At 38.1% G+C, this 14,917-nt stretch overlaps 1 protein-coding gene across 7 annotated transcripts in view; it reads left to right on the forward strand.

Moving 5' to 3' along the window:
* The window catches only part of L3MBTL3 (L3MBTL histone methyl-lysine binding protein 3), a 111,418-nt gene that overhangs the window by 50,198 nt on the left and 46,303 nt on the right, over window positions 1-14,917 (forward strand). For all 7 annotated transcript variants that reach the window (XM_061130567.1, XM_061130569.1, XM_061130568.1 and 4 more), the window contains 2 exons: window positions 4,558-4,634; window positions 8,658-8,743. In XM_061130567.1, the coding sequence (XP_060986550.1) occupies window positions 4,558-4,634; window positions 8,658-8,743 (163 nt within the window). The remainder of the gene's footprint in view (window positions 1-4,557; window positions 4,635-8,657; window positions 8,744-14,917) is intronic.

The raw sequence follows: 14,917 nt of genomic DNA on the forward strand, positions 1-14,917 counted from the left end.
TGGAGGTTTCTCAGAAGGATCTTCCTGGGGACATGGAATTTGAACTGGCTCATAAAGAATGATAGGAGCTAGTACTTAGAAGTTGGGATGAAATATTCCTGGCCAAGGAAAGCACTTACTTATGTTTAAGTCCATGGGGCAAACAGGGATATGTTTGGGGTGTGGCAGCCTTGGTATTCAGTAAGTGACTTAATCCTTCTAAGCTTTAGGTGCCCCGTTTGCAAAAAGGGTTAGTAGTCCCTATCTCGCAAGATGTTGTGAGGATTAAAGTCAGAATTTCAGGAACAGATACCCTTTTGCAAAATGTTTAAGAGATGGCTGTTATGCGTAGAACTGACTCTTTGGAAAAGACCCTGATGCTGGGAAAGATTGAAGGCAGGAGGAGAAGGGGACGACAGAGGATAAGATGGTTGGATGGCATCACCGACTTGACAGACATGAGTTTGAGCAAACTCCGGAAGCTGGTGATGGACAGGGAAGCTGGGGTGCTGCAGTCCACGGGGTTGCAAAAAAGAGTTGGACACAACTGAGTGACTGAACTGAACTGACTGAAAGAGATGTCTGTAAGGCACATTGGCAGAGAAGTTTAGCCCTGAAGGTGGAGGTGGGTTATTGTCTCAGAGGGAGTAAGCCCCTCAGGTGATGAGCTTGGTTTTAGGCTGAAGGAAAGAAGCCGCTGTTGAGGGAGAGTGGAGACATGAGGCTGGATACTTGAGGACCCTGGTCCCGTAGGAGCAGGGCTAGCCTTGGGGTGAAACGAGCTTTCTTCTGTCTCAGTGTGGAGAGAATGAAGACAGGAAAGGAACACTGATGTTGGGGTGACGAGAGGGCCCCCCCTTTGTCTCTTCCTGGTAGTCACCTTGTTAGTGAAAATCAGGTTTTATGCTTGAAGTGAATTATGAATATTGAAAACAGCCTCTCTAGGGAATGGGCTTGGAAATGAATTAAGGATGAAAAGGAGAACGAGATGACTCGGTGGGATGAGGTCTGGGGCTTGGTAGAAGAGAGGGATGGAAGCCCTGAAGAGTTAGCGCAGAGTGGGAGCTGAGAAAGTAGGCACCAGGAAGGAAATTGGCAGTCACCATATGCTGGATTTAGGGAGTGGGAGAGACCAAGTGTGCTGCATTTCTTCAAGGAATCTAAACCATTATTGCTTGAAATGAAGACTTTGATGTGTTCCTTAAGTGAGCATCTTGAAATGTTCTTGTTTGACTCTGCCGAGATCTGGGGAGCCCAGTGTGTGCGCATTAGTTTTGTTTAGCTTTTGGCTGTGACATGAAATCAGGGCCCTTTTCCTTCAACCTGCAATCACTTAACCTCTCAGTGTTTCCATAAAATGAGGGTCTTAATGTTTGCTCACTTTATATGACAAGTGTGGGTTCTTCATGAATTCTTATTTCTATTATTATCTACCAATCTAGGTCTGATTTGGGTCTTAGCAGCCTTCATAAATAATTTGTACTTACTTGTAAAATGGACTTAAAAATTGTTTTGAAATGGACTTTCTTAACAATACACATAAAAACCCCGAAGAAAGAAAGGAAAGGCACAGGGAGCAGCAGTTGGCCAAACATTTCACCATTAGTTGTTCTTCATTGTATTTCTTCTTGGTTACATTTCTGCTTTTGAACACTAGATGGGACTAAGAGATGACTTGTGTTTCAATAGTAACAAATAATTTCACAGCCTTCCCATTTCTGAAGGAAGTATTGTTTGTTTATAGAGGGGCTGTAAGTCAACTAGATAAAAATGAGGCTACGTTATTTTCGTAATTGAGACAGCTTCTTTGTTTATTTTAAATGGTGACTTTGACCAATATTTAAATAATATTAAAACCTTATAAAAGATTCTGGCTGCACACGAACAAGTGGTCAAAATATGCTGCAGTGTTTTCTTTCCTTGTAATTTATGGAGAAATCCAGTAAACAGAATTGTGTCTGATGCTTTTACTTTAATCATCATGAATCTGACATAATTAGAAGTACTTGATAGTTGCCTTAAGTTTAAGGAACCATTAAGAGTCTTCCCTAGAATAACATAAAAATTTCCCTAAAATAAAGGCTGCATCATTACTAATGATCCATAGCCAAATGATTGTCCAGGAAAGAATAGTATAACTGGACAATCAAGATCCATAGTTTTGCTTATACAGTTGAAAACAATGCATCTGAGGGGACTGGGCATTAAAGTGTACTGAGATTTCCATATATGCCTCACCCAGCGTCCCCTAAATATTTCCCAGCTTTAAAAAAAAAAAAGCTTTCTTTTTTTCTATCTAACGTCTCATTGCTCTGCTTCTTTTTAAAACAGAACTCCTTAAATGTGTTTTCTGAGCTAGCTATGCTCATTTCCCAACATTTTCTCCTAAACCCACTCTGTTCAGGCTTTTGCCCTTTCCCATGCCCAGCTCCACCGCAGCCGCTCTCGTCAAGTATGCCAGTCACCCTTACGTCGGTAAATCCAGTGATCAGCTCTTGCTTTTTCTCCTCTTTGACCGAGCAGCAGCATTTGACCCAGTTGATTTCATCTTTCTCTCTCTCTCTTACTTTACCATTGTTTCTTGGACTTCTTCGCCTTTTCCCTTTTCTGTCCTCTATACTCATTTTCTGGATGGTCACATCTCTGCTCATGGCTTTAAACACCATCCTAGTTGCCGATGACTCCTAAATGTGGGTTTTTAGCCTTGATCTTGCCCTTAAATTCCAAATTTTTGTGCTCATGATCTACCTCTTTACCTGCTTGTTAAACATGTTAATATCAGATCTCTTCCTTCACTGTTTGGAATGTCAGGCTGTGCTTGCAGTCTTCCTGTCTCAAAAAATGGTAACATCCATCTTCTAGTGCCCATGCCCAAAGCCTTGGAATGTTCTGGACTTCCCTTCACTCCCACTCTGCGTCAAATCTATCAGCTTATCCAGTGGATTCTTCCTTTAGAACATTGACCTAAATATACAATCACTTCCTATTATCTTCACCACCAGCACTCTGGTTCAGGTTACCCTCACCAACGCTGGCAAAAACCTGCCAGCAGCCTTTTGTCTCCTTCCCAAATGTGGTTTATTATCTGCAAAGCAGTCAGAATAATTACTTTAAAACATAAATCAGATTATGCCACTCTTCTGCCTAAAACTTTTCACAAAATGTTCTAGTAAACATCATTTTACTCTTAAGATTCCAAGACCTTACCGTGGCCTAACGGCCCCTCTTGATTTCCTGTTCTCTGCTTTTCTCAGTCCATTCCTGACACAGTTCTGCTTGATATCTCCTCTTAACAAGGCATCTGTACTTGCTATGCCCTCAGCATAGAAGGCTTTCCTTTATATATTTGAGTGGCTCAGTCCTCTCTTCCCCCTTTTCAGATGTCATCTTATTTAAGAAGTCATCTTGACTAAGTGTTTTGAAGGAGTATCTTACCACTGTTATGCTCTACATTTTTATTCTAATTCTTTGCATAGCGTTTTGCCCCCAGCATATACATTTTGTTTGTTAATTAATTTCCTCTTTTCCCACTATACTGTGAGCTCCAAGAGGCTGAAAGTTGATATACCTTTTATTTGCTGCTGTATCCTCAGTGCCTATCCCAGTGTCTGGCACATGATAGACACTCAGCCTTTCAATGAATGGGTGAGTGAATGAATGAATGAAGCATGTTGCATGTTGCTGCTGCTGCTAAGTCAGTTCAGTCGTGTCTGACTCTGTGCGACCCGATAGATGGCAGCCCACCAGGCTCCCCCGTCCCTGGGATTCTCCAGGCGAGAACACTGGAGTGGGTTGCCATTTCCTTCTCCAGTGCATGAAAGTGAAAAGTGAAAGCGAAGTCGCTCAGTCATGTCCGACTCTTAGCGACCCCATGGACTGCAGCCTACCAGGCTCCTCTGTCCATGGGATTTTCCAGGCAAGAGTACTGGAGTCGGGTGCCATTTGGGATGAGGACTATATGGAACAAGTTTGATTAGGAGCAAGGAATCAGATGTGCATACTGGTAAAGAGGCCTTGGCAAAGCATATACTTGACTGAAGTAAAGATGACAGAGAGAAGAGATGAGGAAAAGAAACACCCCGTCTTAATACCTGGTCTCTCCCATTCTAATGGGAAATAGAGCGTGTTTGCTTTTTGAGGGTGATTGGTCTTCCTGCTGTTGTATATTTGTCCTTGGAAATACTGAAATAATTTTAGCTTGCCTGTGTATATGCTATTTATATACATGTTTATTTTTCCAAATGATTTTCCTAAATGGAAATTCTGAATTTTAATGACATTATCTTTACATTTGCTATATTTGCAGTTGTAGAATATGACACCCTTGTGTGGGAACAAAAGCTATTTGCCTGGTGTCAGTTTTGTATGTTATGTATCTAATAGAAATCTCGTTGGTACTAATATGTTGGAAGAGTGAAAAATTCTTTGGTTTAGCCGTGTTTTCCTGAATAAGATAGATTGTGAAAAGGTAGAACTTGGTGTAAAATGTTCATAATCACTGACTTTTTGTTTTTTTAACTTTTACTGGTATTTGAGAATTTTTCCTAATTACCATTTTTAAATTTCTATACCTTACAGGTGTGAAGCCTCTAGTCCACACATTCATCCAGTTGGTTGGTGTAAAGAACATCGAAGAACCCTCATTACTCCTCCAGGTTTGTGTTGATTATGTGTCTGCTGTTTGTCATTTATGTCAATTTGAGTTTACTTTTGTGTGCTGAAGAACATTCTGTGACTTCATCATTAGACAGTGAATTTTTGAGCGTGTCACTATTTAACGTGCTGGTATGAAATGATAGGGTGGTCAGCTCACACAGAGCATCACTGCGGTGTATGTGGCTTTTTGTGGGTATGCCTGTGAGTAATGAAAACTGTCATTGTCATGGGGAAAGGATGCCTCCTTGGTATGTTAGGAGCTGTTGCATGGATGTTGCCTTCAGCATGTAAGCAACAGAGACTCAGCTTGGAGCTTCAAATCCTTGTCTCATCCTGTTCTGCCGGCTAATGTTGTTTTCAGGCTTGTCCCTAGTTTCTTCCTACTGCTTCTCAGCGCCTGATCATTGACTCACTCGGGACCAGCCGTTCCTGTGATGGGCAAGGCCAGTCCCTTCTACCTCCTGCCTTTTCTTCTATGTTCAGGGATGAAAGCTCCTGTTCTTTACTGATTTACAGAGCTAAGCTGAAGAATATTTGCGTAAACTATGTAGTGTTAAAGTAAGATATTAAATGGTTTGGTAGCTCAAATGTGTTGCTGCCTGGAAGACCCCACTCAGCTCTCCTAGGTTCTGGGATTTACATAATATTAGGAGCCAGTGAATCGTGACTGCGACTGTCACCATCTGAATTATATTATACAGATTCTTTTGGACATTGCAATTTGATATTGATCTTTTTCTTTTTTTCCTTACCATCCTTTTGGTCATCATTGGCAACCCACTCCAGTATTCTTGCCTGGAGAATTCCTTGGACAGAGGAGCCTGGTGGGCCACAGTCCATGGGGTTGCAAAGAGTTGGCCAAGACTGAAGTGACTTAGCATGCACGGAGGGATCTGTTAAATTAACAGGGCCAGTGAACAGCAGGTTCCTGGCTATGTCTTCACAGCCTGGGAAGGGGTGTGTGAGATATCATTACTGACTTCTGATGTGAGGCAGATTACCAAGTCTTCTGTCTCTTTTCATGGACTTGTATAATTCAGTAGCAGAGAAAGTATATAGCTTTTTGGCAAAATTAAAAAATACAAAATTGCATGTGAAAAACTACCAAACACACGGCAGGGTGAATATAATTGATACCACTAACTGTAACACATGAAAGATGGTTAAACGTGTAAATTTTGTGTGATACATATTTTATCACACCAATTAAAAAAGTTAAAAAAACAAAAGTAAAAACATTCCAGATAAAGACTGGTATGCAAGGCCTATGCTGATGTTACTCTGCTCTTTGGATCCGTGGCAAACAAGATGCCCTTTCTCTGGACCCTCTTCTGTAAGGGCAGATTCCTGGCTTGTGTCTCACATCTTCTCTATGAAAATAAAGGGTGTTAGTCACCTGTCTCCCCAGGCAGTTGCTCTTCTGCGTTGTAGATCAGTCTCGTAAGCAGCCCTGCCAGCTGCTCCACATTCATGTTCCTTTTTAACCTTTGTACACCTACTGTTCTTTCTCCAAAATTAAAGTCTTCATGTCTTTTAAAATGATTTTTATTTTTGAATCACCAAATTATCCATTTAGATGTGCTTATTTTTAAGAGTTTAGAGTGAAATTAGAGATAACCACTGTTCTCTCTGTTAATGGCTTAAAAGGTGGTTATTATCTCTTTGCAGAGAAACCTTTTTTGCCTCTGTATACACATACATGCAGGGCTTCCCAGGTGGCGCAGTGGTGAAGAACCCACCTGTCAATGCAGGAAATGTAAGAGACACAGGTTCGACCCCTGGGTTGGGAAGATCCCCTGGAGGAGGAAATGGCAATCCACTCCAGTATTCTTGCCTAGGAAGTCCCATGGACAGAGGAGCCTGGTGGGTTGCAGTCCACGGGGTCACAAAGAGCTGGACACAACTGGGGGACCGAGCGCACATATACGTGCATGCATGCACAGTCAGCTTTAATGTTGTTTAAATTCTGCAAGGTATATACCTTAAAAATGCACTGTAAAATGTTGACTGCTTGGAAATGTTTGCATATTTACTCTTTCAAACTTTTATTTTGAAACATTTTCAAATGTACAGAGAAGTTGTAAGAACAGTAAATAGCTCATTTTTATAACCTTGAATCAGAGACCCATCCACGTTTGTCAGTTGTATCAAGGATGTCATTTATAGCAAAACGATGGCATATTACTCACTTGTCATATTTCTCTGGTCTCATTCACTATGCTGTCCTTGACTTTTATAACTTCCGTATGTTTAAGAATTACAAATCGGTCATTTTGTAGAATGTTCCTTAGTTTGAACATGAGGGGTACTTTCTGGTAATTAGACCCGCGGTGTGCATTTTGGCAGAATATCACAGAAGCAGTGCTGTGTTCTTATTGGATCGTCTCCTGTGTCACTTGAAGTCCGTTTATCTCATCATTGGTTGGTTTTTACCAGTGATTGATCAAGATGGTAGTTAGCGGGCTTATCCATGGATGTAGGGGGTTTTTTGTCTGTAATTATTAAGGATTTTGAGAAGACACTTTGACATTGTATAAATATCCTGCACTTCGGTCCCGTGTCGCGTCCTAGTTTCAGCATCTGTTGATATTTCTAGTGTGAATTAATATTCTGATAGTTGCTAAATGGTGATTTTTCTTATTCAGTCTTTTCTTGTACATAATTAGATGACATTCTTCTGCAAAAAATAGCTTTCTCGTCTTCCTATTTATGTATTCATTTTATTTATATCAACATGGACCCAAATCATACTATTATGATCAGTGGCTTATATTCCATTACTAACATTATTTATTTTCATGTTCAGATTTTCTCACATTTGGCCAGAGGGAAACCCTTTAGACTGGTTTCTGTGTCCTTTTGACATGTTTTTATTATTTTTTTGGAGAAATTTCCTATTTTCTGGCACAGCCGGGCTTATCTTGTGTTTTCCCTGACCTAACCTTGACGTCACCCATTTCTCCCAGACTCCGTGGTTTATTTTTGTAGAGAACGATTTGTAGACACTAAGATCTGGACACTCGATGTGCTCACTGCTGCTGAACTAATGCTGCTGTTGGCCTTTCAGGGGACATATGGTTAAGTAAATATATATAAAAGTTTGTTTATTTCTATGTCCATTTATAGATATTGAAAACCATGAATGTATACCATTAGCTGCAGTTCATATCTAACACCACCAAATTCATTCTAGTTTTTCACTTTTCATATTTATAGTCAGTGAGAAATCTTGCTTCTCTTTTCTCCAGTATATTTACTTACTTTATCAGTAAGTAAGGACTACATAAAGTAGCTATAAAGAGCACTACATAAAGTAGCCAGCTTCCTCCCCTACTGAGCCAACCCTAATTCCTACTCGTGTCTCCCTAAGGGGCTTTGGACTCCGGAGGAAACAGGAGAGTGAGACGGAGGAAGGATGTTGTTTTTATACATTCTATTAATACTGTTCCATGATTTATTTTAATTTATTTGTTTGGCCTAATAATATGATTGTCTGGAATATTTCACATATTGGTGTATATATAAACCTGCCTCATTCTTTTTAATAAATGCTTTCTGTTTTACATTTACAATATTTATATGTGTGTGTGTGTGTATTTGTACATTTCTTTATTGATGGTCATTTAACTGATTTTTACATTTTCACATTTACAAGTGATGCATTTTCTTTGTACATACATATGAGATTCTTCCTAAATTAATAGAAGTAAAATTTCTAGATTAAAGGGTATATGTATTTGTGTGTTTGTGTATATCTTGTGTTGTAAGACTATCTTAACTTGAGAATGCAAATTATATATATTCTCATTTAAAAGTTAATAAAGAAATCATGATCTAGATGAAAACTACTGCATTATTACATGTGGTTCCAAATGTGTAATCAGTTTAAAGTTGTTTTGTGTAATATGAGCATGCTTTTCTTCATTATAATGATAACAATATCTCATAATTTTATAGGCCTGCTTGTGGTTGTCACTATCATTTTGGTTAAACCTGATAGGATTTCCTGTTTTCATTCTTAGGTTATCCAAATGTGAAACATTTTTCTTGGGATAAATACTTAGAAGAAACCAATTCTTTACCTGCTCCTGCAAGAGCTTTCAAAGTGGTGAGATATTATACTTTACAATATTTGATTCATTTATGTTCGTAATAGTGTTCAGTCATTGAAATTTAAGAACAGAAAAAGTATTGGTAAACAGGAACGAGAGAGAAGCAGAAGACCAAAGATGTTTTTGAATTTTTACAAGTTTGAAAGGGAAAATGATTACTGGGGCGGGGAGGGGGAGGTTGTTGTTGCCAACTAAAGAATACTTCCATTTTGGACTTTAAAGTCTCCTTGGAAAATAATTATGTTTGAACTGGTTTGCAGTGAGTTAATTGTACAGTAGACTTCTGTTTTTCCAGCTAGATATTCTGAAAGACCAAACAGCATAAGATATATGTTGTTTTATAATGAAAATTTTATTTCTTCATTCCTTTGGGTTTGTTTATGGCAAGTTGAGATGTTGTTCTTTTTTTTTTTTTAATGTTATTGCTACAAATCAGCATATTTGACAACCACAATACAAGGTCATCTGTTTTGATTATAGTGTCTTTCTAACCCAGGTAATTGCTTCTTGCACATTAAGGTTCAGAGTTAACCTCATTTGTGTGCAAGGGAAGAATACAAAAATGAAATGTATTTAAAATTTTTTTAAATCTCAAACAACTTGCTTTATTTATTTATTTTGCAGTTTAGTATGTCTGCCTTTTTTTTTTTTTCCACATGTTTTTATTAGTTGGAGGCTAATTACTTTACAATATTGTAGTGGTTTTTTGCCATACATTGACATGAATCAGCCATGGATTTACATGTGTTCCCCATCCTGATCCCGCCTCCCACCTCCCTCCCCATTCCATCCCTCTGGGTCTTCCCAGTGCACCAGCCCTGAGCACTTGTCTCATGCATCCAACCTGGGCTGGTGATCTGTTTCACCATAGATAATATACATGTTTCAATGCTGTTCTCTCAGATCATCCCACCCTCGCCTTTTCCCACAGAGTCCAAAAGTCTCTTCTGTACATCTGTGTCTCTTTTTCTGTTTTGCATATAGGGATATCGTTACCATCATTTTAAATTCCATATATATGTATTAGTATACTGTATTGGTCTTTATCCTTCTGGCTTTCTTCACTCTGTATAATGGGCTCCAGTTTCATCCATCTCATTAGAACTGATTCAAATGTATTCTTTTTAATGGCTGAGTAATATTCCATTATGTGTATATACCATAGCTTTCTTATCCATTCGCCTGCTGATGGGCATCTAGGTTGCTTCCATGTCCTGGCTATTATAAACAGTGCTGCGATGAACATTGGGGTACATGTGTCTCTTTCAGATCTGGTTTCCTCAGTGTGTATGCCCAGGAGTGGGATTGCTGGGTCATATGGCAGTTCTATTTCCAGTTTTTTAAGGAATCTCCACACTGTTCTCCATAGCGGCTGTACTAGTTTGCACTCCCACCAACAGTGCAAGAGGGTTCCCTTTTCTCCACACCCTCTCTAGCATTTATTGCTTGTAGACTTTTGGATAGCAGCCATCCTGACTGGCGTCTAGTGGTACCTCATTGTAGTTTTGATTTGCATTTCTCTGATAATGAGTGATATTGAGCATCGTTTCATGTGTTTGTGAGCCATCTGTATGTCTTCTTTGGAGAAATGTCTGTTTAGTTCTTTGGCCCATTTTTTGATTGGGTCATTTATTTTTCTGGAATTGAGCTCCAGGAGTTGCTTGTATATTTTTGAGATTAATCCTTTGTCTGTTTCTTCATTTGCTGTTATTTTCTCCCATTCTGAGGGCTGTCTTTTCACTTCGCTTATAGTTTCCTTTGTTGTGCAAAAGCTTTTAAGTTTAATTAGGTCCCATTTGTTTATTTTTGCTTTTATTTCCAATATTCTGGGAGGTGGGTCATAAAGGATCTTTCTGTGATTTATGTTGGAGAGCATATTGCGTATGTTCTCCTCCAGGAGTTTTATAGTTTCTGGTCTTACATTTAGATCTTTAATCCATTTTGAGTTTATTTTTGTGTATAGTGTTAGAAAGTGTTCTAGTTTCATTCTTTTACAAGTGGTTGACCAGTTTTCTCAGCACCACTTGTTAAAGAGGTTGTCTTTTTTCCATTGTATATTCTTGCCTCCTTTGTCGAAGATAAGGTGTCCATAGGTACGTGGATTTATCTCTGGGCTTTCTATTTTGTTCCATTGATCTATATTTCTGTCTTTGTGCCAGTACCATACTGTCTTGATGACTGTGGCTTTGTAGTAGAGCCTGAAGTCAGGCAGGTTGATTCCTCCAGTTCCATTCTTTCTCAAGATTGCTTTGGCTATTCGAGGTTTTTTGTATTTCCATACAAATTGTGAAATTATTTGTTCTAGTTCTGTGAAGAACTGTAGCTTGATAGGGATTGCATTGAATCTATAGATTGCTTTGGGTAGTATACTCATTTTCGCAATATTGATTCTTCCAATCCATGAACACAGTTTATTTCTCCATCTATTTGTGTCCTCTTTGATTTCTTTCATCAGTGTTTTATAGTTTTCTATGTTTGGATCTTTTGTTTCTTTAGGTAGATAGACTCCTAAGTATTTTATTCTTTTTGTTGCAATGGTGAATGGTATTGTTTCCTTAATTTCTCTTTCTGTTTTCTCATTGTTAGTATATAGGAATGCAAGGGATTTCTGTGTGTTAATTTTATATCCTGCGACTAGTATTCATTGATTAGCTCTAGTAATTTTCTGGTAGAGTCTTTAGGGTTTTCTATGTAGAGGATCATGTCGTCTGCACACAGTGGGAGTTTTACTTCTTCTTTTCCTATCTGGATTCCTTTTATTTTTTTTTCTGCTCTAATTGCTGTAGCCAACACTTCCAAAACTATGTTGAATAGTAGTGGTGAGAGTGGGCACCCTTGTTTTGTTCCTGACTTTAGGGGAAATGCTTTCAATTTTTCACCATTGAGGATAATGTTTGCTGTGGGTTTGTCATATATAGCTTTTATTATGTTGAGGTATGTTCTTTCTATTCCTGCTTTCTGGAGAGTTTTTTAATCATAAATGGATGTTGGATTTTGTCAAAGGCTTTCTCTGCATCTATTGAGATAATCATATGGTTTTTATCTTTCAGTTTGTTAATATGGTGTGTTACATTGATTTGCAGATATTAAAGAATCCTTGCATTCCTGGGATAAAGCCCACTTGGTCATGATGTATGATCTTTTTAATATGTTGTTGGATTCTGTTTGTTAGAATTTTGTTAAGGATTTTTGTGTCTATGTTCATCAGTGATATTGGCCTCTAGTTTTCTTTTTTTGTGACATCTTTGTCTGGTTTTGGTATTAGGGTGATGGTGGCCTCATAAAATGAGTTTGGAAGTTTACCTTCTTCTGCAATTTTCTGGAAGAATTTGAGTAAGATAGGTGTTAGCTCTTCTCTAAATTTTTGGTAGAATTCAGCTGTGAAGCCATCTGGTCCTGGGCTTTTGTTTGCTGGAAGATTTCTGATTACAGTTTCAATTTCCATGCTTGTGATGGGTCTGTTAAGATCTTCTATTTCTTCCTGGTTCAGTTTTGGAAAGTTATACTTTTCTAAGAATTTGTCCCTTTCTTCCAAGTTGTCCATTTTATGGGCATAGAGCTGCTGGTAGTAGTCTCTTATGATCCTTTGTATTTCAGTGTTGTCTGTTGTGATCTCTCCATTTTCATTTCTAATTTTGTTAATTTGGTTCTTCTCCCTTTGTTTCTTGATGAATCTGTCTAACGGTTTGTCAATTTTGTTTACCTTTTCAAAAAACCAGCTTTTAGTTTTGTTGATTTTCGCTATGGTCTCTTTAGTTTCTTTTGCATTTATTTCTGCCCTAATTTTTAATATTTCTTTCCTTCTACTAACCCTGGGGTTCTTCATTTCTTCCTTCTCTAATTGCTTTAGGTGTAGAGTTAGGTTATTTATTTGGCTTTTTTCTTGTTTCTTGATGTAAGCCTGTAATGCTGTGAACCTTCCCCTTAGCACTGCTTTACAGTGTCCCATAGGTTTTGGGTTGTTGTGTTTTCATTTTCATTCGTTTCTATGCATATTTTGATTTCTTCTATGATTTGTTGGTTATTCAGAAGCATGTTATTAGACGTCCATATGTTGGAATTTTTAATAGTTTTTTTCCTGTAATTGAGATCTAATCTTACTGCATTGTGGTCAGAAAAGATGACTGGAATGATTTCAATTTTTTTGAATTTACCAAGGCTAGATTTATGGCCCAAGATGTGATCTATTCTGGAGAAGGTTCCATGTGCACTTGAGAAAAAGGTTGATTGTTGATTGTTTTGGGGTGAAATGTCCTATAGATATCAATTAGGTCTAGCTGGTCCATTGTGTCATTTAAAGTTTGTGTTTCCTTGTTAATTTTCTGTTTAGTTGATCTTTCCATAGGTGTGAGTGGGGTATTAAAGTCTCCCACTATTATTGCATTATTGTTAACTTCCCCTTTCATACTCGTTAGCATTTGTCTTACATATTGCAGTGCTCCTATGTTGGGTGCATATATATTTATAATTGTTGTATCTTCTTCTTGGATTGATCCTTTGATCATTATGTAGTGTCCTTCTTTGTCTCTTTTCACATCCTTTATTTGAAAGTCTATTTTATCTGATATGAGTATTGCGACTCCTGCTTTCTTTTGGTCTCCGTTTGCATGAAATATTTTTTTCCAGCCCTTCACTTTCAGTTTGTATGTGTCCCTTGTTTTGAGGTGGGTCTCTTGTAGACAGCATATATAGGGGTCTTGCTTTTGTATCCATTCAGCCAGTCTCTGTCTTTTGATTGGGGCATTCAACCCGCTTACATTTAAGGTAATTATTGATAGGTATGGTCCTGTTGCTATTTGCTTTGTTGTTTTGGGTTCGTGTTCATACACCCTTTCTGTGTTTCCTGTCTAGAGAAGATCCTTTAGCATTTGTTGAAGAGCTGGTTTGGTGGTGCTGAATTCTCTCAGCATTTACTTGTCTGTAAAGCCTTTGAATTCTCCTTCACATCTGAATGAGATCATTGCAGGGTACAGTAATCTGGGTTGTAGGTTATTCTCTTTCATTACTTGAAGTATGTCCTGCCATTCCCTTCTGGCCTGAAGAGTTTCTATTGAAAGATCAGCTGTTATCCTTATAGGAATCCCCTTGTGTGTTATTTGTTGTTTCTCCCTTGCTGCTTTTAATATTTGTTCTTTATGTTTGATCTTTGTTAATTTGATTAATATGTGTCTTGGGGTGTTTTGCCTTGGGTTTATCCTGTTTGGGACTCTCTGGGTTTCTTGGACTTGTGTGACTATTCAATGTGCTTTATAATTTGTATTTTAAAAGAAAAGAAAGATATATTAAATACTTGATTAAAAAAAGTGACAGTATTAAAAGCAATGTTTTTAATAGACCCTTTTGTGTGTAAATTTATAGGATTTTTAATGATAAAATTAATTGATGAGTATGGATTCAAATACGTCAGAAAAGAACACCAAAATTTTTGAGAGAAAAATTGTTACATGAAGAAAAGCCATAAGTTCAGGATTATACATGAGTAATGTTTAGAGTCATGAAATTCTATGGATTTTTATCTGACCCTCTAACTTAGCCTCATACAGAAAAGAGCTGCTTTGCAGTTTTGCTTTGAAGTGGATAAAATCATGTTAAACTCAGTCTGCATATCTAGTATCACAGTGATATCAGAGAGAAAATCATAATTCCTCTATCTTGGCCTTTAGGTGCCTTGCATTAATTGTTCTGCATCCTTTGCATAATTTTCATGCTTGATTTTCACAGCAACACTTTTATAACACCTGTTAGCTATCACCTTTCCTTCTGCCTGTAAATTTTTCAGAGGCCTGTGGGTTTCTGCTGAGTTTTGAGATGTAGGTAGCCCCATTCCTGTTCTTAGTAGAGCAGTTCCACCTTGTGTGTGTTGATTGCTAATTTTCTTCTTAGAAAGACTTCTGTTACTTTTTTGTGTCACGCTAATTTCTAGGAGGCCTGGCATGCTGCAATTCATGGGGTCGCAAAGAGTCGGACAAAACTGAGCGACTGAACTGAACTGACTGAATTTCTGTGTCTCCTCTCTACAACTTGAATGTTCTTCCCTCTCTTTTAAAAATAACTTTCATGTTTGTTGACTTTTGCCGAGACAGCTAGCTCCAAGTAATGAGAAAAAATTCTTGTCTTCCCTGTGACTGATCAAAAAAACCACAGTATTCTGAGTTTCAGCTTAAGATCTT

The sequence above is a fragment of the Dama dama genome, chromosome 26 (genome assembly GCF_033118175.1).
Source record: "Dama dama isolate Ldn47 chromosome 26, ASM3311817v1, whole genome shotgun sequence".
In the NCBI taxonomy this organism is placed as follows: Eukaryota; Metazoa; Chordata; class Mammalia; order Artiodactyla; family Cervidae; genus Dama; species Dama dama.